This window comes from Madurella fahalii, assembly GCF_045866475.1.
Source record: "Madurella fahalii IFM 68171 DNA, scaffold_2, whole genome shotgun sequence".
In the NCBI taxonomy this organism is placed as follows: Eukaryota; Fungi; Ascomycota; class Sordariomycetes; order Sordariales; genus Madurella; species Madurella fahalii.
This window is the reverse complement of record NW_027263972.1, coordinates 5,313,040-5,335,520: the sequence shown is the minus strand read 5'-3', so window position 1 is coordinate 5,335,520 and position 22,481 is coordinate 5,313,040. Positions and strand designations below refer to the sequence as shown.

At 55.8% G+C, this 22,481-nt stretch overlaps 4 protein-coding genes across 4 annotated transcripts; 3 read left to right on the top strand and 1 right to left on the bottom strand.

Annotated features, from left to right (window-relative positions):
* Positions 1-102: 102 nt before the first annotated feature.
* Positions 103-1,962, bottom strand: MFIFM68171_04313 (Kelch repeat protein; the record flags this gene model as incomplete). The annotated part of the gene is made up of 6 exons (XM_071059733.1): positions 103-179; positions 265-515; positions 586-1,294; positions 1,355-1,693; positions 1,750-1,830; positions 1,881-1,962. The coding sequence occupies 6 exons, from the start codon at positions 1,960-1,962 to the stop codon at positions 103-105; spliced, it is 1,539 nt and encodes a 512-aa protein (XP_070915834.1).
* Positions 1,963-3,445: 1,483 nt separating this feature from the next.
* On the top strand, positions 3,446-6,024 carry SEC23 (GTPase-activating protein S23; the record flags this gene model as incomplete). The annotated part of the gene is made up of 5 exons (XM_071059732.1): positions 3,446-3,538; positions 3,604-3,734; positions 3,798-4,572; positions 4,634-5,731; positions 5,794-6,024. 5 exons carry the CDS (start codon positions 3,446-3,448, stop codon positions 6,022-6,024), a joined length of 2,328 nt encoding a protein of 775 aa, XP_070915833.1.
* A 1,699-nt stretch (positions 6,025-7,723) lies between these two features.
* On the top strand, positions 7,724-8,593 carry RPL12 (60S ribosomal protein uL11; the record flags this gene model as incomplete). Its single annotated transcript, XM_071059731.1, has 5 exons — positions 7,724-7,727; positions 7,797-7,830; positions 7,933-8,053; positions 8,162-8,486; positions 8,580-8,593. The coding sequence occupies 5 exons, from the start codon at positions 7,724-7,726 to the stop codon at positions 8,591-8,593; spliced, it is 498 nt and encodes a 165-aa protein (XP_070915832.1).
* Positions 8,594-12,886: 4,293 nt separating this feature from the next.
* Positions 12,887-17,927, top strand: MFIFM68171_04310 (protein O-GlcNAc transferase; the record flags this gene model as incomplete). Its single annotated transcript, XM_071059730.1, has 4 exons — positions 12,887-14,445; positions 14,539-16,527; positions 16,583-17,195; positions 17,262-17,927. 4 exons carry the CDS (start codon positions 12,887-12,889, stop codon positions 17,925-17,927), a joined length of 4,827 nt encoding a protein of 1,608 aa, XP_070915831.1.
* Positions 17,928-22,481: the final 4,554 nt, after the last annotated feature.

Genomic DNA, 22,481 nt, shown 5'->3' with positions numbered 1-22,481 from the left:
CAACGTGCAATGAGCCCGTGGTTCAAAGGACAAGTAACGTTTCCAACTCTCTCACCTAACATGCGAAGTTTCCAAGATAACCCAAGACAACCCATTCAAGCTCTAAGAGTTCGCTCTCCGCTCATGCAGATCCCGCACCCCCGACAGTTCCTTCCTCAAACCGGACGCAGCGTTGTCTCCTACCAACCTCAGCCAACTCAATATCGTCACACGCATCCGAAGCTCGCGAGGTACCATGGTCTTGCGGCCCACGTTGCAACTCACGGGCCCGACTGTCGTACCGGCGGGCGCGAGCACGGCGCACACGGCGGCGGTGGGCGCAGTAAGCTACCACGCCCGCCACGGCCAACGCGGCCGCAACTCCCACCAAGCTCCCGACAACGGCGCCAACGTCGCTGTGGCGCCGGTAGCTGGCGCCCGATATCGAGGTGCTCTCGTCCGAGTCGCCAAAGTCGTCGACGGAAAAGAGTTGCTCGAGGTCGCGCGAGCTGAAACCGCTTGCGGGAGCTCTTCCTCTGGGGCGTGGGAGTTAGAGAGGGAGGGCATGGCGGCATTTGGGTTGGAAGTAGTGGCGGCAGAACTCACTTTGCGTTGTAGTACTCCTGTATCCGGGGCGCCGGTGTCTGCAGGCCCCGGCCTGCCGAGTAAGACGGGCTCCAGGCCAGTTTGCTCAGGTCGAATATAGCCAGACCCTGCGTGAACGTGTCCGCCGTGTCAAAGACGCCTATGTACGTCTCTCGCCCCTGATATGCCGTGTCCACTCCGCCGACGGCCACGATTTGGCCGCCACCAACCGCATTGCAGCTATGACCGTGCCGCGGGTGCTCGGAAGGGTAGTCTGCCCTAACCCAGTGAAATCCGGGGAGCGTCAGCACGAAGGCGCTGTCGTAGGGGATGGCGTCCGGACCGGCTCGGCCGTTCCAGCCAGCGTAGACTAAGATGTCGTGCGTGCGGTTGTTGGATTGCGCTCCCGCAATGCAAAACTCCTTCCGAGGTTGGGGAAGATCGCCGGATGTCTCCTGTTCAAACCACCGCTGGTGATGAACGTCATAAACTCGGGCAATCTTAAAGGGGGCTGTACCGTTGGCCCTTGTATTGTTGTCTTGATATCCGCCCACACTGACCAATATCCCGCGGCTGCCCCAGTTGGGAACAAACGTCATGCCGCTATACTGTTGTCGCTCTGGAGCGGGCACTTGGGCGTCAGCCGAATTTGTCAGTTGGCCTGATGAGAAATCATAGACAGTGAAACCACTTAGATTGGGTTGGGTACTATCGCTGTCGTGAACACTACCTGTCACTAATGTGTTAGTGCTGAGGCCGAGATCCTTATTGTCAAGCCTGGCATGCATACCCCCAAGGAAGAAACCGAACCCATCTCCGCTTGCCACCTGTCCCCTGAAAGGCCTGGGCTGGTTCGTAAAGCTGTCATGAGTGCTCCCGTTCAGGTTCTCCCAGGAACCTGCCCGCGCTTGGTCCGACGTAAATGACCACAGCCCTTGCGGGAAAGAATACCCACCGCCAAATTGCGAGTTTGTACCGGCAAATCCGATATAGAGGCGGCCGGTGGCACGGTGGACCCAGACGCCGCCGTTCCTCAAACTCGGGGCACCGGAAGGCTTGGTGATTTCGTGTAGAGTTACAGAACTGTTGGACCAGTTGTTGGCTAGATCGATCGCTATCAGCGAGTCCACTACAAGCCATGTCAGAGATCCCTTTGGTCAAACACTCGGACTCACTATTTCATACAGTACTGGTAACTTATGGCACTTCCGTTCAAATAGGAAAACTCTCCACCGTCAATGTAAAGCCATCGATTAAGCACAGCGGCTTATACTGTCAGCGCCGGCCGAGAATGGACGTACTTTTAACAGACGTACATGAGTGGTATGCTCTTCTCAAGAAGAGAGACGCATTTACAGGGCCGTTTCCTTGCCGGGGGACCACGGGTGAGGTTGCCATTGCGCAGCCAAGACTCGAAAAAAACAGAGCCATGTTTCTAGGCATGATCCTAGTGGCTATGAAATGGTAAAAGGCGCTAGACATTAATGATTTGGGAATCAAGGCAGGTTCGAATCTGAGATGCTACGGCTTGCGTAATCCCATTCATCCCATGTTTACGCCCATGGTATTAACAGCTAACCGGAATATCCTCGTAGAAGACGCAATAGTAAGACCATCGCCGCTGTCTACAGCCACCACTCAACCCGCGCGGTAATGGACAGGTATCCCAACGAGGATAGAGCTGTTTTTGAGCAAGTAGCTAAAATCAAAGAAGAGATTATGAATACGAATTTAGCGTTCAGCGTAAGTGCGTAGGTAAGTAAGAGGGCACGTGTCCGCACAACTCGCACAACAAAAGACCAAGTTCTGACGGGGGTTGCGAAAGGTGTCTATATGGAAATGGAAAGCTGCAGAACAGTTAAGCTGGGGTGTCTCAGACGGGTTAGATGTGACGACGAGCGGTGCCGACCAAGTCATCATCCACGGCCAACTGGAAAAAGCTAACCGCAAGCGCCCGACAGCATGCACTAATAACATTTGGAAAATCCCGGGTATTAAGAGGGGGAAGCCAACGGGGGTAACAGTAGCTGTGATAGAGGGCTGGGTTATTTGTAGCCCAGCAGCAGCTTCTCCACAAGCCGTAAGAAGCGCTCCTTGTCCTTCAAGCACACTTTAACCTTAACTTCACCAACATTAGTAATAACTAATAAAAATAAAATAAAATAAAAATAAGAATAAGAAGTAAAAAAAGGAGGGGAAATAACTGAAGTTAATGAGACTGGACGCACATCGATTACATTTCTTAGAACAAGTTCTTACAGTACAACACGAGTGTGAGTCTGTGAGATAGATGTCTTGTGCGGTCCCACGTGCACAATCACAAGCTCGAGAGGCAGGACCATCAAGGTGGGGGCTTTCGCAGCTGCCAAGCCCGCAGGCCACCGAAGAGTTGGTCCAGCCACACGCACGAGCCACAGACTGGTTGGTGCGACCTTGACCGACCTGGAACTTGTCCTTTTCGACGAGGGGGACAACAGCCCGCCGAGGAAGCGAAAGCGGCGCATACTTAGACCTGTCCTAGTCGCGGTTTGCCATTTGAGCAGCCATCTTGCGCAGTCTCAAGCCAAGGGACTGCTCGGCGAGGCCCCGACAACAGTCGATTGGAATTTGGGTTTGTGGAGACTTTCTGGCGTCCGAGCCTGAGACCACAACTCTCTTCGTCACAAGGTGCGCCGCCGCTTTTCCCTAGCTTCAACTCTGACTTGGCCCTGAAGCTGATGACAGCTTGCACCTTTTTTGACAGCGCAAACAACCGCCAAACCCAGACAGGCCGCTTCCTCTTCTCGCATTCCGGGGCCATCCCATCTCCCATTCTACAGAAACCGACATCACCCTTTTCAATTCTGCCGCGCGCCGATAAGTATCCCAGACCTCCCTTATCATGGATTACGAGGCCCTCAAGGAGCAGTGGGGCGAGGTCGAGGACCGTGATGGCGTCCGCCTCAGCTGGAATGTCTTTCCGAGCTCTCGCATGGTTAGTGAGGCCCTGGCTGTTGCGGCAATTGCAACCGCTTCTCAAAGCTAATGCCCCCCCCCTAGGAAGCGTCCAGACTGGTTGTCCCCATCGGTGCCCTGTACACCCCCCTCAAGGAGAAGCCTGACACTCCTCTTCTGCACTTCGAGCCCGTCACTTGCAAGCAACCCTGCCGTTCGGTCTTGAATCCTTTCTGGTAGGCACTCTCAGACGGCCTCCCTGCAAGCACGCCGAGACAGTCACGCTCACAGGTTCGCAGCCAGGTCGATGTCCGCGCTCGCCTCTGGATCTGCCCTTTCTGCCTCTCGAGAAACCCGCTCCCTCCGCATTATAAGGACATCACGGCCAATGCAATCCCCCCCGAGTTGCACCCCTCCAACACGACCATTGAGTACAGGCTTTCGCGGCCCGCTCCGAGCCCGCCAATCTTCCTCTATGTCGTCGATACTTGCCAGGAGGAAGACAGCTTGGCGGCGCTCAAGGAGTCTCTGATCATGAGCCTCAGCCTCTTGCCCGAGCACGCTCTTGTTGGTTTGATTACGTATGGAACCATGGCCCAGGTTCATGAGATTGGTTACACCGAGTGCGCCAAGTCGTACGTCTTCCGGGGCAGCAAAGAGTACGCCGCCAAGCAAGTCCAGGAGATGCTCGGCCTTACACAGCCGGCCCTGCGTCCGGGTATGCCTCCCCACCAGCCCGGCAGGCCCATGCCGATGGGTCCGGCATCTCGGTTCCTGCTCCCGGTCGCGCAAGCCGAGTTCCAGCTCACCAAGGCGCTTGAGCAGCTACAGAAGGATCCATGGCCAGTTGCCAGCGACCGCCGGAACTTGCGCTGCACCGGCGTTGCGCTCTCGGTCGCTGTCGGCTTGCTCGAAACGTCGTTCCAGAATGCCGGCGGACGCATCATGCTTTTTGCGGGCGGGCCTGCTACCGAGGGACCTGGCATGGTTGTTGGTCCCGAGTTGAGGGAACCCATCCGATCGCACCACGATATCGACCGTGACAACATCAAGTATTATAAGAAGGCGCTGAAGGTATGCATCAAAGATCCCCTTCCCCCCTCCCCCCGGAGAACAGTCGCTTACATGATGGCAGTTTTACGATAATCTCGCAAAGAGGACTGCTCATAATGGCCACACCATTGACATTTTTGCTGGCTGTCTCGACCAAGTCGGTCTGCTGGAGATGAAGGGTCTTTGCAACTCGACCGGCGGTCATATGATCTTGACCGACAGCTTCACCTCATCCATGTTCAAGCAGTCCTTCATCCGCATTTTTGAAAAGGATGCAGATGACAACCTGCTGATGGGCTTCAACGCCGTTCTCGAAGTCCTGACGACTAAGGAGCTCAAGGTTACTGGCTTGATCGGTCATGCCGTCTCTCTGAACAAGAAGTCGACCTCGGTAGGCGAGACAGAGTGCGGTATCGGCAATACCTGCTCTTGGAAAATGTGCGGCATCGACCCGTCAGCAAGCTACGGCATCTATTTTGAGATCGCGAGCCAGGGTGGACCGTCCCAGCACCAGCAGAGCCCCCAGAAGGGCATGATACAATTCCTGACTTACTACCAGCACTCGTCCGGCCAATTCCACCTTCGAGTCACTACGATTGCTCGGAACCTCAGCGGTCCGGCTGGCGATCCGGCAATTGCTCAATCATTCGACCAAGAAGCCGCCGCTGTGCTCATGTCCAGGATCGCCGTTTTCAAAGCCGAGGTCGACGACGGGCCAGATGTGCTTCGCTGGGTCGACAGGATGCTTATCAGGTTGTGCTCAAGGTTTGCCGACTACCGCAAGGATGACCCGTCGTCGTTCCGGCTGGAAAAGAACTTCACGCTATACCCTCAGTTCATGTTCCACTTGCGGAGAAGTCAGTTCCTTCAGGTTTTCAACAATTCGCCGGACGAGACAGCATTCTATCGCCATGTGCTCAACCACGAGGATGTCAGTAACTCACTGATCATGATTCAGCCCACTCTGGACTCGTATACATTCGATCAGGATGGTGGGCAGCCCGTGCTCCTCGATTCTACCTCGATCCAGCCGACACATATTCTCCTCCTCGACACATTCTTCCACATCCTCATCTTCCACGGCGAGACCATTGCCGAGTGGAGAAAGGCGGGTTACCAGGACCAAGAGGGTTACGAGAACTTTGCGGCTCTGCTTGAGCAGCCGAAGGAAGATGCCCGGGTAGGTTTGCAACTGTGAAGGCTCGCCCACTCGAACCTATGCTGACCATATCGCCTCTCTAGGATCTTATTACGGACCGCTTCCCCCTTCCCCGTTTCATTGTCTGTGATCACGGCGGCTCCCAGGCACGTTTCCTGCTGTCCAAGCTGAACCCGTCGACTACACATACATCTGGGGCCGGGGCCTACGGCGGTGTCGGGGCACAAAGTGCGCAGACCATCTTTACCGATGATGTATCCCTGCAAACATTCATGGAACACCTGATGAAGTTGGCGGTCAGTGGCACGAACTAGGCCATCTATGTGTGAGCTGTCTGAGGCTGGCGACGGGTATAGAAGGCTAGTGAGCTGCACGAAGAGATCAGGCGCAGCGCTGGTGTTCGTGGCCGCTGGGTGTGCTTAGAGATCTGGCTTTGTGACTATCTAGCGTCAGTGTTATCAAAAACTGGTATTATCAAGGAATACAGCGTTTCTCTCATCTCTGGTAAAGCCCCCGAGAGAAACGAACCTTTTTTTTTGAGCGGGTATATTCGGACTGTAGGAAAGGTCTCATAATACTGCAGTAGTCCGTGCACCCACACTTGCCAATACTGTCAACCCATACCGCCTTTTTTTTCTTGAATACTGCCACCAGAACCATCATCACCACCACAACGCTCCCGCCACAACGCTCCCACCACAACGCTGACAAGCGCTTTCAATTGTGTTCAATTGCACGCGCGATATTTGAGTACGTATAGTCTTTCAGCGTCTTTTTCCTACTAACTTGCGATAGAAATGCAGGTTCCAGCGGGCGCTTTCGACGCCGACGTGGATATCACGACCGACGACGACGACGGCGTCCAAGACCTATTAGTGGCTGGATAGATCTCTGGCCGATGAGGACGAGTACCTTCGATACCACGAATTCGACCGCGTTCAGCAGTTGCGTAGCCGCCCGCGCCATATGGAGGTCTTCGCTGCAGATCCTCAAGCACCACGTTCGACTGCGCCTATCGCTACCCAGGCTTCTATTCAGGACTCGCAGCGTTTTGGGACGACAGGATTACAGCCTTCTATCCGCCGGCACGCGTCGCAATGGGAGGGCACTGACCTAGCCCAGGAAGACGACAACGACAACGCTAGTCAGGCAGGATTGCATCGAGGAGGGCGTAGAGGAGGGCGTAGAGGAGGGCGTAGAGGAGGGCGTAGAGGAGGGCGTAGAGGAGGGCGTAGAGGAGGGCGTAGAGGAGGGCGTAGAGGAGGGCGTAGAGGAGGGCGTAGAGGAGGGCGTAGAGGAGGGCGTAGAAGCAGGGGAGGACTAGGCACAGAGGGTAGGCAAGGCGAAGGCGCCTAGGAAAACAACAACAACAACGGCGACGATATCGCTAGCCAAGCGGTATTACAGGGCACGCCACGAGGGCGTAGGAGAGGGCGTGGGAGAGGGCGTGGAAGACCGCGAGGAGAAGCAGGAGAGCCGCCTAGGCAAATTTGCGACAGTCAGATGGACAGTTGAGCCCTGCAATTGTACGAAAACGACGCTTATTTGGCTCAAATAAGCGACAGTGTTAGATATCGTCGAATTCGAGCGAATTGAGCACTTTGACAACGTCAATTGCAATTGTATTTGGTGGCGTTTTTGCGTGCCTTATGTCCATTGTCGTGTCCATCTTCATGGACAAGATCCTGTCAGGGTTGGGGTTAGAAATGGGCGAGTGTGGTGCACGGACCACTACAGTATTATGAGACCTTTCCTACAGTCCGAATATACCCTCTCTTTTTTTTTTCATGCAATTGTGGCTGGAGCCGTTTCCCCTCCGATCATACTGTGGCTCACACCTCTCTGCCCCGCCATTTCCCCCAAAAATTTCCAGCCACACACCCCAAATTCTTAGGGCAGGCAGGGAAAACCCACAACTGGGATTTTCTTGATTTCGTCGTCTTGATACTCGGCACGGCTGCACCCCTTCCACGAACATCAACCGAGTCCATCTTCACATAACAAGCCGTCACCATGCGTAAGTCATTATCTCTGAGCTCTCCCGAACGAGTCCATTACGAATTGTTAATCTAATGCAATTGACTAGCTCCCAAGATCGACCCCAACGAGGTTAAGGTCATGTAAGGAATTCCCCGATCATCGCATCCGCCGATTAGCCCAGCCGCGCTTCCCTCCCGGGAGAAATCACAGAAAAAAAGAGAACTGACGTTCGATGCGTGCAGCCACCTCCGGGCGACCGGTGGTGAGGTCGGTGCCTCCTCGGCGCTCGCCCCCAAGATCGGTCCTCTTGGTCTGTCGCCCAAGAAGGTCGGTGAGGATATCGCCAAGGCGACTGGTGACTGGGTATGGCGCGCCCCTCTTTCTTTCCAATACTTGGAAATAAAAAAAACGGAACTTTTGGGAAGACTGTTTTCTGACAAAGGGATTCGTTTTGTTGGCGCCGAATTACAGAAGGGTCTGCGCGTGACTGTCAAGCTCACGATCCAAAACCGTCAAGCCGCCGTCTCGGTCGTCCCCACGGCGTCATCACTCATCATCCGGGCGCTCAAGGAACCCCCGCGCGACAGGAAGAAGGAGAAGAACATCAAGCACAACAAGTCGGTGGCCCTGGAGGAGATCATTGAGATTGCGAGGACGATGCGGTTCAAGTCCTTCTCCAAGGACCTGAAGGGTACTGTCAAGGAGATTCTGGGCACGGCGTTCAGCGTCGGCTGCCAGGTGGACGGCAAGAGCCCGAAAGCCGTCAGCGATGCGATTGAGGCGGGCGAGATCGACAGTATGTTTTTGTTTTCCCTCTTCTGCCTTTTTTGGTCGGAGGAAAGGCCCCATCCTGCTGCTTCTGAGTTTGTATGCTAACACGTATCAACAGTTCCCGAGGAATAGACTCGTCAACACGAAGGTCGGTTTGGGATTATTCTTTGGCATGTGATTAGGAGTTCAGGGCTTGCTTTACACCAGGCTTGCCAGACAACGGCAAAATCAAATCAAAAGAACGATTTCATGGCCGAGTGTGCGTGGTCTTGCCAAAAAGAAGATGGGTTTGCTGTTGTGCGAGCCTGCCCGACGGTTCCCATCTTTTCTGCCCCCCTTCCCAGAGAATGTAAAACCTGACAAGATGTGTCCCTGGCTGTTCACTCCGAAAATGACCCGCTCCCCCATGGTCTTTTTGGCTCTTTGTGCTCAGGAAGATTGAGGTCTGACGTCCTATTACTCACCATGGCTTTCGTGGGCATTCTGTGCTGTGGAAGTCGAGGTCCATCTTTCAGGTCGACATATGGCTATCTTGCCGATCCTCCGGGATGTTGTGCGACACACGTTTCTGTTCTCACGCACCAAGATATAACAAGACCGATTAAGTTCCTCCCCCCAGAGTTTAATAAATGCACGTCGCCAAACGGTCCCGAGAAGGATGTATGATCTGAGATAGCCGGAATTGATCTGTGTTTCTGGGCGTTTCTCGCCTAGCTTTTTGATGGCGATCCTGGTCTTAGGGGCTTTGCCCACGGAGATGGGGAGTAAAGTTCCTGAATCCCGTGGCTAATATTTCACCACCTCTCTCTCTATACCATGTACGCGACGAATCGAATAAGGCGTCTCTCTCGAGGCGAAGCTGACGCAGCATCTTTGGCCTATGCAGTCAGCTCAGTCCTTCATTGTTTGCAATCCCTCAATCCCTGGATGGAATTTGCAATGACTCTGTTGGAGACACACCCTGGCCTCTCAGGCCCCCCCTTGTCAGACGTGTGTGCGCGGGACTGGTGGCGGCACACACAGACCCTGGCGCAGCACGACACACAGAGCTTTCGGCATCCTTATCCGCTTCAAACTGCCTTTATATTGCGGACATGTATACAGAACTCTCTACGCCGGCGGGGTGGTATTTGTATCGCTAACCCGCGTTGCAAATTGAGATCAATTTTTGGTATTTACCTTAATAGACGGTTCCAGCTAGAGCTATCATATTATGTACTGCCCCATTTCGTTTGGGAAACAACGCTTTTTTCCTTTTTTTTTTTTCTTTAGGAAAGAATAAATACGTTAAATGGAGCCGGCGTCGAGCGGCACCCGGTGCATGAACGAAACAGGTATGCGCAGTGGTTGATCATCGTACCGGATCCGTCCAGATTTAGGCCCAGTTGTGCTTTTCCCACCCCTCTTCTTTCTTTTTCTTTTTTATGACTCTTCAACGGTTGCAACCGCCTGCTGAGCCCTGCCGGTGTCTGGTTATGGTTTATGCCGGGCAGAGATCTGCGGTTGCACTATGGGAGTAAGCAAATGAAGAAACCCTGGGCGATACCGCCTAGCGGGGCATTCAAGGCAACGATGTTGGTTAATCGGATACGGCACGGGCCCAACAGCGGATTGCTTCAGTGGATGTGGCGTTCTAATGTTTGCGAGCTCGTTTTTTTCCCAAAAAGCGAGCGGAATTCTGTTGGGGGTTTGGAGATGGTCGCAGGTTTCCCTTTCCCGCAGCTTGCGTGTGCCATGTGCCGGCTTGCGCCGAACAAGCGCAGATCTCAGCTGATGGGATGGGATGCGGGATGCGCTTGATGGCTTGGCTGTCAGTTTACGAACGGACATACGTACGAGTCGGGGCAGGGAAAGCAAGTCAAAACCAGGGCTTAAGGCCAGATAGAAAGAAATGCAAGATGGACACCGTGTAAGGAAGAGACGGGTGGAGCGTATCTCTGGTAAAAGAAAGGCTCAGATGCATCAATATTGTCAGCACATGGAAAGTTCAACGGCCTTCCGCTACCTCAGAGATGTGCATCAATCCCATCCCACCACTCAACCCGTCCAGCCAGCCATGGTCTTGGTGCTTTTCTTGGCTGCCGTTTGGGCTGCCCTGCTGCAGCCCTTTTCGTCCCCACACCCCCTCCTTCCCGCAGCGCAGGGGTGCCCTGTAATATTATGGAGGGGGACTACACTGCAACTTGTTCAACTTCAGAGGTGTGGAACGACTGGAAATAGGAGTGTCCCGTTTTTTTTTTTTTCCTTTGCAAAGTTCCAATTCAGCCCGTTCTCGAGGACCTCTCTCTCCTGCTCTCCGGTTCTCTGGATTTCAATTCTTACCGATTTCTATCTTATTTTTGCGGTCGAGGTTAATGATGTCGTACATGTCACAGAGTAATCGCGGGGCAGGAAAACAAAGCAAGGGGTGAAGCGCGCCTAGATGATGGGGGACGGGAAGGGAGGCAACGGGTTATCAGTTGGCCGGGTTGTTGGCCATTTGCGGCCATTGCAGTCTTACCGGCTCGGTTCGCTCGGCGGTTTGTCCAACGGCACCAAGTTGATTGCTCGCCTCTCTGCCCTCTTCGCTATGTTTTACTTGTTCATCACGCTCCCGAAAGCGCAGTATTGTGTGCCGTGGTCATTGAGAGGCTAAACTGTGTGTGTGGCTTCAGCCAGTGGGCGTGCGAGTCGGGCGATTCGCGGGGCGACTGGTCAGGCTTCTCGTGTGCATGCATGTATGTTTCTGATCTGGGATAAGCCATGGCGGGATGGCCTGCCCTGGCTGCTGCAGCAGCCAGCAGCACGATGCCTGCCACGACAAGCACCGTCCAACGTAGTATACATCCTACATGCACTTGGAACCCCAAAAAAAAACATATGGCCGATCCAAGGGACTAGTCGACATCCAAACGGAGCTGCCCTGCAGTCGCGGAATCCGACTGTTGAAGGTAACGAGGCGTGTGATCCGGCGGCAGGGCTCACAACCTCCGCCTAGCGATACGGTCCCGTGTACTGCACGCCATGTCTGACGACGCCCCTTGGCTTCCCGCCTGGGTGCTTGTTCCATAGTGTAGAAGGGGTGGGCAGGAGGGGGGTGGGACCCTGGTGGTCGGTCGGTCGGCTTGGGAGGGGGGGGTAAAAGCCACCCACGCTGCGTGTAGAACGGCGACACACCGCAAAAAACACACACAAGGTGCATCTTAGCATCTGCCTCGTCGAGTAGCACAACTGGCGTGGCAGAAAAGTGGACATGGATGATAATCTGCTGCGCTCTCACTGCCTATCATATTGTTCGTGTGGGACAGGCCGGGTTGGAATCAGGTTTATACGTATCTGGTGGGACATTGGCGTTAATGAAAGGAAGCACACCCTGGGGCGCAATCCATGCTCCGGAGGGTGACATAGCGTTGCCCGACGCACTCTAACTGGCGACGGTTGACATCCCGAGGTTGGTGCTTTTGGCGAAGTTTGGTTGTGATTGTTCGGCCGGGTGGTAGCCAGGCTGCAGGTGCTGCAGCAGGGCCCTAGCGCCCCCACGGGCCTGGTAATGCGGGCAGCTGTGGAGGGGTGTGGAGGCAGATATATATCGCTGAATCTATGTACAATTACCCTCCCTGCACGGGGAACTTAGGCCGGGAGCGAGCCCGCAGCCTGTCGTGCCCATTCCAGTTTTGAACCTCTAGACGCCCGCAATTACTTTCCTGTCAAATCGGGCCTGCATTTCAACGTCGGACTCTCTCGAGCTTAATTTTTTTCTTCTTCCTTCAAGACGAGAGTAAGAAGAAAAAAGTGTCTCGTAGTGCCAATCGATTTTCACGCCTTCCTCGAGTCGCCACTGTCCTAGGCCCGATCCAGCCCTTTTACCAACTCTCGGTCCCGGTCGCCCCTCCACCCCCCATTTGCTTCCTCCGTACCTAACGGCATCTCCACATCGAACCCCGCCCGGACCTGATCGGCTGACGGCACGGAGGTTGGTGGTTTTCAAGAGCGGAGTCGAGGCGTTGTCGTGGGCTGCCGCTGTTGTTGTGTGGTTGCGGTTGAGGTTGCTGTCGTTAGCAACAACGCCGGGGACAATCGAGTGGCCGCCTCGACAGATCTGCTCCCGGCGACGGTTCGCGGCTGGCAGACGACGGTTCACGGCTAGCAGACGACTGACACGCGTCTTGCACGTGGGAGCTTTGGGCGCCGGTCTGTATCCCGCCCTCTGCCCAGATGGAATGCCCGCTTCTCGATGGCTGAGTGCTTCGCTGCAACCTTCGATAACACACTCGGCGATGGCAATGCTCTGACCGGCACAGGGCAATGAAGAAACTCGCCTGACTCTTCCGTCAAGCGTGCTACGTACTCACCGTCCGTCGCTCATTTACGCTTGTTTCCGGTTCGTCCTCTCCGTTACTCGACCATCTTGAACCATCCTAGCGCCGACTTAATGAACGGCCCGTGATGCTGCCGCTCGTACAGATGCACCAGATGGTGCAACCACAGCTCGATTTTATCGGACCCCACCAGGCGCATATAAAACCGGACTACTCGTCACATCCCCACGGATCCCACCTTCCACGGCCGTCACCATCGCAGAGCACCGACTCGACGCCCCGCGCATTCGCCATTCGCAGCGTCCAGCAAGTTCCGGGTCTGCAACGCATCACGACGAGCTTCACCCGGCTGCATGCCCATGACCAGGCCGAGCATTCGCTCCGGCGCAAAACGCCCAATGGAACCATCGACAACGGGTACGATGGGTCGCTAGCTCACATGGCCTCGGGTCCTCCGCCGCTCAAGCACATGATCGTGCCGGCCTCGTCCAAGATCTTCCCGACTGCGGTGGTGCAAAGAGCCTCTGCGCTCTCCGCCGGTGCTCTCTTGCAGCAACCCCGAGCAGGTCCTTGGCAATACTCGACGGCAGCGCCCACGGCCAAGTTTGACGTTGGGGTCGAGGCTTTGAACGGCTCGCCTACGATACCGAGAGGATGGGGGCTTGGGCCGTCAAGCGTGGTGTTGGACCCTGGGGCGGCAGACGGCACAAACTTCCTGCAGCCGTTGCCCCAACACAATTACCATGCAGCATCTGGCTTGCAGCCTCTCTTTGGCCCGGGGTACCAGCAGTCGTTGACTCGGACGGTCTATAGCCCGGGCGGCTACCAGCAGCCTGCCGTGTGGAGGGATGGCAGTTTTGGTTACCGGACCTCGATTCCGTTGGCCAACGGATACACGCCGCAAAACTCGGTCGATGGCGCGTTTATGCCTTCGCAATCCACGATCCACCCGGGATTAGCCAACACGCCGGGGCTGGGACAAGCCCACCATTTTGGCCTACCACTGCCAAGTCACCCCCTCGATGATGACTTCGCTCGTTACGGCCAGAGCCATTCGGCGCACCAAGCGGCATATCTTGGGCCGACTGATCCTACCGCTGGTTACCTCCGCAAGGTCGCCGCCAGTGGAGAAGTCGACTCGCCGGCTCGCTTTCGGGAAAGAGCCCTGCAAAGCGCGCACAAGAGCTATAACGATCTCTTGCTCTATCTTACCAGTACCAAAAAGACGAATCACGGACGCAGTGGCTCCATCTCGAGGCCACTATCAAAGATGGTTGTGTACCCCAAACCTTCTACGACACAAGCGGGCAGCGGAAGCAAAACGCGGTCATTCTCCTCCGCGGCCGATCCGCCAGGGAGCTATTCGCAGCAAATAGCGCAAAAGGAGGTGGTCGTCCGCGCGTTGGTCAATGGCCAAGTGATGGGGGAGAATCCCATGGTCGCGGGAGACATCTTCAACGGGCAGAGCCAGCTTAGGAATCCGTACTCGAGTCCTCGGTTATATCACGATCTGGGCTCACCAGTTTCTAATGCCAAGGCCTCGCTGGATATTCTTTCCCACCTGTGCGAGCAGAGTGGCTGGAAGTGGGTCGAGGGAATGCTGCTGGGAGGGTGCCTTCATTACGGCCTGGAACATTATGAGAAGGCACTGGAATGGTTTAAGCGAATCGTCAATTTAGATGCAAGGTTGGTATCTGTGTTTTCTCTCTTTCCGTCTTCGGCTCCCTGCGCTCTTGTTTTAGTCTCCGGGTGATGGTCCCGTATACTGACAGCTGGCAGCCATGTGGAAGCCATCTCTAACATTGCCGCGACACTCTATTGCCTGAACAGGCAGGCGGAGGCAGAGCGACACTGGGTGCAAGCGATCAAGTTACGCCCAAGCTACCTGGAAGCAGTCGAACATCTCGTTAGCCTCTTGTGCTCGATACACCGGAACGAGGAGGCCGTGAGCACGATCGAGTACATTCAGCGTGCGTTGAGGATACCAGGGTCGGATACGCTTCGGGATCAGGTCAGCGAGACGGCTAGCGAGGCGGATACGGCTTCCATGACTACGATAGAGTCGACGCCAGACCCCTTCTTGTTAGATTCAGACAGGACGGACAGTCCAGAGCAGCGTTTTGCTTCAACGGCCGAGGACAGCAAGGCGCCCGGCTATGGGTCCAGCGGCTACGCCATTCCTGGGAGCGAGAATGGTCGAATGATTCTCCTCATCCACGCCAAAGGGAATATGCTATACGCATTAAAAGACATCGACCGGGCGTCCGAGGCGTTTGAGGAGGTGGTGACAATCAGTGCTGGCAGGCAGGTCAAGGGGGTCAAGTCCCTCATTCGAAGGATACAGACCTTCTTGGCGCCGAGGGAACCCCGGACAGGGCAACCTCGCGGCTCAATTCACAAGAATCTATCAGCGCCGTTGTTGCTGCCGCCAGATAAGGCAAAGCTCACGGCGCAGGTTGTCTTCTCTTCCACCGGCGGCCAGCTACCTGGGCTACAGCATCTCGCAGAAGGGGCTCACAAGAAATCGGTAGTGGCGACGACTAGCAATTCTCTCCTCTCCCTGGCCAAGATCTTTCAAGATGCGATGTCAAATGGGGGGCCCAACTCGGGTCTCATCCGGCAACCCGCCGGAGTTGGGGACATCTTGTCCCTGTACTACCTCTCCCTGTCCCTCCAAGAAAGCCCCTCGACTGCCAACAACGTTGGAATCCTTCTGGCCGGGGTTCAGCAGTCCGCGCCAGCACAATATCTCTCCGCCGCGGATATGGGAATAGCCGCCAGTGTTCCAGGAATCGTTCCCGGAAGCGGGCTAGCGCTCGCACTCGCCTACTACAATTACGGCCTCACGTTGGATCCCAAGCATGTGCACCTGCATACGAACCTGGGAAGCCTGCTGAAAGACATCGGCCAGCTAGACATGGCCATCTCGATGTATGAACAAGCTGTGGCGTGTGACGGTGCCTTCGACATCGCCCTGACAAATCTCGCGAACGCGGTCAAGGATCGAGGCCGGATCCGCGAGGCGATCAAGTACTACCAGCGGGCCGTAGCTGCGAACCCGGACTTTGCAGAGGCTGTCTGCGGCCTCTCGACGGCGCTCAACTCGGTTTGCGACTGGAGGGGTCGCGGTGGCGTTCTTCTCGCGGGTGGCAAGTACGACCGCTGGCATGTGGACGAGAACGGCATGCTTCGAGACGTGAGGACGCAGGGTCAGGGCAGCGGGCTGATGAAACGGGTTGTGGACATCGTTGGCCGTCAGCTGAAGGAATCGTCGGCGTGGGGATGCGGAGCTCTGCAAGAGCAGTCAATCCCACAACTGGTAGCGCAGCTCAGAGATGCTGGGGCTGGCATCACAGACAGATCCCTGGACCTGGGGGCCGAGCTCCGGAAATGGGCCGGAAGGCCGGGCGAGGGGGCCCGGATTCTGCGCCTTATTGAGCGCTCGACGAGTGCCGCCATGCGTTGCTGGTACCACGATAAGCACATCAAAGGCATCGCGTCACCAGCGGGGTATCGCCGGCCAAAGCCTCCTGCCAGCCTTTCGATCCCCTCGGCGCCGACAGTTCTGCCCTTTCATACATTCACTTGTCCCTTGCCCGCCAAAGACATCCGGACGATCTCGCAGAGGAACGCGTTGAGGATATCGTTCTCGACCCTCCGGTCGCCCTGGATCCCCGCAACCGTGTACGAGCCTCCCGACCCGCCCAGACCTCACCTGAATGTGGGATACGTCTCGTCCGACTTTAATAACCACCCCTTGGCACACCTGTGAGTGTTTCAGCTTGCTTGGTGCTGATGTCGACGTGTGTCTAACCATCCATAGGATGCAATCCGTCTTTGGATTCCACAACCCGAAGCGAGTCAAGGCCTTTTGCTACGCGACAACAGCCAGCGACAAGTCGATCCACCGCCAGCAGATAGAGCGCGAAGCGCCAGTGTTCCGCGACGTGAGTACGTGGCCCTCGGACAGGCTCGTCGAGCAGATCGTCCAAGATAAGATCCACATTTTGGTCAACCTCAACGGCTACACTCGCGGAGCCCGCAACGAAATATTCGCGGCACGCCCGGCTCCAATCCAGATGTCGTTCATGGGTTTCGCGGGGACGCTGGGTGCCGAATGGTGTGACTACCTCCTGGCCGATTCGATCGCCATCCCGCCGTCAACGCTCCGCCCTCACCGCAACAACCTCACCCTGGGCGATGTCTTCCGCGACGAGGCTGATGCAGATGCTGAGGATTGGATCTACTCGGAAAACATCATCTTCTGCCGCGACACATTCTTCTGCTGCGACCACGCACAATCTGCCGATGGGCACGACGAGAGGGGGATGACGTGGGGAGAGGACCAGCGGAGGCGGTGGAGGATGCGCAAGGAACTGTTCCCGGATCTCCCGGACGACGCCATCATCCTCGGGAATTTCAACCAGCTCTACAAGGTAGGTGCCGCAGCCGACTAGTCCCGCAAGCACACATAGGAAGTTTGCTAACACATATCATCACAGATCGACCCAACCACGTTCCGCCTATGGCTGCGCATCCTCGCGCACGCGCCCAAGGCCTACCTCTGGCTTCTCCGCTTTCCGGAGCTCGGTGAGAAGCACCTCCTGCGGACGGCCAGGGACTGGGGCGGCGAGGGCGTCGCCAGCCGCATCATCTTCACCGACGTGGCGCCCAAGCAGCAACATATCTCACGGGCGCGCGTGTGCGACCTGTTTCTCGACACGCCCGAGTGCAACGCGCACACGACGGCGGCGGACATTTTGTGGTCCAGCACACCGCTGCTGACGCTACCACGGTACGAGTACAAGATGTGCTCGCGCATGGCGGCATCGATCCTCAAGGGGGCGCTCCCGAGGGGGGAGGAAGGGGAGAGGGCGAGCCGAGAGCTGATTGCGCGGGACGAGGCAGAGTATGAGGAGTTTGCGGTGAGGCTGGTGAATGGCCTGGTTTATCGACCCAGGATCGCAGCGGCAGAGGCGAGCGGTGGCGGCAGTCATGTGTATGGGGAGGGGGTGGGGAGGTTGGCGGAGCTGAGGAAGTTGCTCTTTGAGAGCAAGTGGAGTTGCGCGCTGTTTGATACGAGGCGGTGGGTGAGGGACTTGGAGGAGGCGTACGAGAAGGCTTGGGGGAGGTGGGTGGATGGTGTTGGTGGGGATATATACCTATGATGTGTGTGTGCGCGTGTGTGCATGTTTATGTGAGGGTTGCGATTTGGTATGATTATGATGACGGGTTGGGAGGATTACTCTAGATCTGGTAGTACCAGCGGTCTTTTTAGGCGTCGCCTTGAGCGGTATTGCATGTTTTACAGGACAACTGCTCTGCAAACTGGAGCGAGGATTTGGGCTCTGGGTTTTCTTTTCTTTTTTTTTCTTCCACGGGTGCCGGAGCTATATGACACCAGACCAGCGTTTGGTTTGTCTTGTTACTGTTTTACAGGAATGAAGTTCATGAGGAAGGATGGGACGGCCCATGAAGGGGGGAAGGTCTTCGACGGAACGGTTTGGGAGGGTTGGGCTTGATCTTCAGAGTATTTACTTCGATGAAGTGATAGAGATACATTGCATAACATCATAGCCAGCCAGGCCCTGTCGGACTAGCCAGTCCTACACTCTGTGCGTGTCCACATTACGGGAGATGAATACGTCTAGTATGCTTATTCTAGTATGCTGACGGATGTGCCGGCGGACGGGCAGCGGGGCGGTTTGTTCAGCTCCTCGTCTCTTTATCTCTTTGGCCCGTTGAGGTTTGTGATTGCGGCGTACGATCGCTGTTGTGTTGCGGTATTAATATGTAAGGGAGGGACGGCAAAAGGGGATGGTAGATTCGGAGGGCTTCCAACACATCACTTGCCGTGGCGGTCGGCGTTGGTGGAGGACGACTGAAGGTGCGCGTTTGTCGGTGCCCGGTTCTGTCTTGGACTGCCTGTTAGTCAGGGGTTCCTGCTGGTGGTAGTGATGGTGGTGATGGTGGTGGTGATGGTGGTGGTGATGGTGGTGGTGATGGTGGTGGTGATGATGATGATGATGATAACAAGGACATGAAACTGAACATGTTGCGGTAAGACCTAGATAAGGGTAGCTTCCTCAACTGCACAACTTTTCCCTTGTTCTTCCTGGATAGTTGTACTTGCCATGGACGGGAACCGCAAAGTTACCAGTAGTCTCCCTTGCTAATCGATGCTTGGGCTTAGCGACAAACCCGAGTGTCGTGCTGGGCGTTCTTGCTCGCTGATCGTGTAGGTGCCGATGAAATGTAGATCTTTACGAGCTGGTTGTTTGTATGTGGCATGCGTGTTTTGTTATGTCAAACGTCGAGGTGTCTCGAGTGAGGAAGCACTCCGGGTGTTGTTCAGGGGTTTCACCGCCGAAGAGAGCAGTTGAGCGCCAACACCAGTTGTCAGGGAACTTCCACGCTTCCCCCATGGAGAGGATACAAACGGTGCCTGCTGGGAGTCCAGAGCTTTCTCCCTAGCCTACGATTGCCTAAACCGCTACGGTAACCGGTACAGGTGAGGCAGCCAGCGCACCACCTTGGTGGCGTCCTTCGCCCGGCATTGCCCTATCCATGCACAGCACTTCTGCTGGACAGCAGATTTTCTCTTTTCATTGTATGTATTTGCATCAGGAGCAACAGCCAGGAATGACTGGCCTCGCTGTGGCTCTAGCAACGCAATCACTGTGGCCAAAGGGAGTCCCCTCAGGGGGTGGATAGTAGCACGCATCGCTGTGCTGGCGTCCTGGAACCGCCATCTACGTGCACATCTGCCGTGTGCAATAGCGGTGAAAAGGACCCATATCAATGCGTATTATCAGCTCGAAACCGGCGTGTGTGTTTGCCCCCATTTCCGCTTCCGGTTCCTGTTCAGCTGCGAACTGGCAAAAGCGCAATTTAGAGCCGGCCCAACCAGAGCCTGCCTAGCACACCTTGCCCTCACCACCACAAACTGCCGGAAGTCGTCCCGCGCAGTATCGCAATCTCAAATACAAGGCTGGTACTTTAATACCGATCCAATATACCAGCAGTACCAAGAGAAGGCCGGGGCAGGAACCCGACACGCGGGTACCATCAATGAACCTTGGCCCTCGGGGACCAAACGGAGTGCCTATGCGTCAAGTTTGCAGAGTGAGACCCCGACGCCGGTCCGGGCCTGCGCGGCTTGCGCGGATGGGCTATGCATGTAGACGGCGACTTCCCAGCCCTCCCCGGCAGCCGGGTCTGGGATAGAGGGAGGAATGCTGCGTCTCTCCCTTCCCCCCCAAGGATTGGTAGACTCTATGGGTCAATTCCAGGTAAGTATCGCTTTCTTCAATCAGCCCACCTCGCTGGAATCGTGCGCAACTAGGGCGAAGCGAGGTTTCAACTCCGGATCGTGGTAGTAGGGAAAGATAGCGAGACATCTTAAGCCACTACGTTAAGTGCTACATCAGCCATTCCATGCAACCGAGGATGAGCTTCGTTGACTTGTTAAGAGCAGTTTGCTTACCGTCTCTATTTCCAATTTCCACCGTGTATCCGAGACATGGCACAAGGCCGGTAAAACTGAGAGTCATGGCAGTCTCACTGATTGCTTGTTCTTGATGATAGCTCATGGAAGAGTGAGGGGACACAACAACAAGGAAATCGCACGTCTGAGACAGTCAGGATAGCCCAACTGGGGTTGAAGGGGCGGCAATGCCTTCTGGTTGGACTATCAAGCGAAAAGAAAACAGAGCATGCTCCCACCCCCCAAAAGAGAAAAAAAAAAAAAAAAAAGGACAAAGGAGGGTGGTCGAAAGAGGTGGGTGGATGAGGCAGTCCCGGCCGGGAACGAACGTACCGCCTGCATTCACGGTTACGGTTCGGGGGCCAGTCAACTATGTTTGCCCATGGGTACATGACCATCATTACCCCTTCCTCCCACACTCGCCAGCCAAGCACTTCAAAAGTTCCTGCCGGCATGAGTCTAGCTAGGGAAGCGGTTTCTCTGCCGTAGAGTCTAGATCTATAACGTCTATGTTCAGCGTTGACAATGTAACCCTATCGATGTATTGAGCATCTATGCATACCCCCTTGCCAGATGGAAGCAGTGACAGAGAGCCGGCTTCCCGTCTTGGTTGATAAAGATAGGGAGAGGCGGCGGCGCAAGAAGGGGGATAAGCAGCTGAACAGTGAGGGAGGGAGTGCAGACCAGCAGGGGCCACAAGAGTCTTTCGACAAGCAGGAGAGCAACACCGGCGAGGCTTGATGCATCAGCAGTCTCTAGGATACGTGTCTGAGCAACTTTACTCCCACGACGTCGGCGGTAGTCTTCCGCACTATTACCACATATGCCTAGCCCGCAGGTGGTACCGGACCGGCCGGTGGAGGGGAATAGCACCCCCCGGGGGAGTTTTGTCTCACAGGAAGACAGTTGAGTGGCCCTGCGCAATAACGGACAGCAGAGAGCCAGCCATTGCCAAAGCACCTGCAGGACAGGGGAGCCGTTTTCCTTCCGCCTCCACTTCCGAGTCTTATCAATCAACGCATGCCTCACTGTCAAGCAGCCACAAAACGGTTCACAGGTGCAGGGTTCATGGCCCAGTGAGGTGAGTGAGTTGTCAGACCCGCCAGGCGGGCCAAGAAAACCGCCGACGAAGACGTCAGAGAGAGGCGTGCAGGACGGGACGTACCAAACATGCAGACATACATACACATCAGCAACCAGGAGAGCGGATTGATTGATCCGCACGGGGACCACTAGCGGAAAAGTGGTGATGTTCCGGTCCCTGCTGCTCACAGAAACAGCAAATTACAAGGACTCAGGAGGGCCAACCTAATCCAGTCGACGTCTAACTTGGCCGTCTGGCCGACCAGGGGAAAAGTGAAGGCAGACCGAGCAAGGCCCTACATGAGGAGCCACGTCAGTGTTGTGTTCGGCGGTAGAACGCTCGTCTTCTTCTCGGACAGACAAACAGACAGACAAGACAGACAGACAGACAGACAGGGCATGCCGTGTTGATTATCACGAAACCCTAATCCAATGGCGCCAGGAGGAAGCCCAGCCGGGGCAGGGCCCGGCAGTTGAGGCGGGCCTATGGGCAATCCCAATCCGATCCAAGGAGCCACGACAGCAGCAGCAGGATGGCCATTTCAGCTCTCAGCTGCTCTCCATGCGGGGGGGCAATTCCCTTAACGGGCAGAGAGGAGCATTATGGTTACTGAATAACAATAACTAACTAGCTCACATCCAGCGTACAGATCACGCAGGACGCAACCCGGGCAAGCCGGCCTCTCGCAGTAGCAGCTGCGGGCTCGCGTCACCCCTCAACCGACCCTCCCACTCACGCTCGCTCACGCCCCAGGCGCAGGCCTATAGACGCTCGACCGTTGAAGAAGCCCACCAAATTCCCCCTGCTCAGAATGTCTCGGAGCTCGACGCGGCCGTGGGGTGAGGGGGAGACCGCCTTTCGCCTGCCCCTGCCAATGGAAGGGAGCCGGTGCCGCCCTGTTTCACAGAAAAACCTCAACGGCGGTTGTCTTGGTGTGTGTGTGCGTGCGTGCGTGCGTGCGTGTGTGGGTGTGTCGACCATGCGGAGAGAGATCGGCATGTCCATTTTCTTGATAGACAAGCCGCTTGAATGATATGACCAGCTTGGCGTGTATGCCCAGGGTTACACTGCACTGGATACTGGATACTCTATTCCCATCCTTGATGCCGTGAAAAACGAATTGGTGGTGGCCTCAAGTGCTAAGCAGTCGGC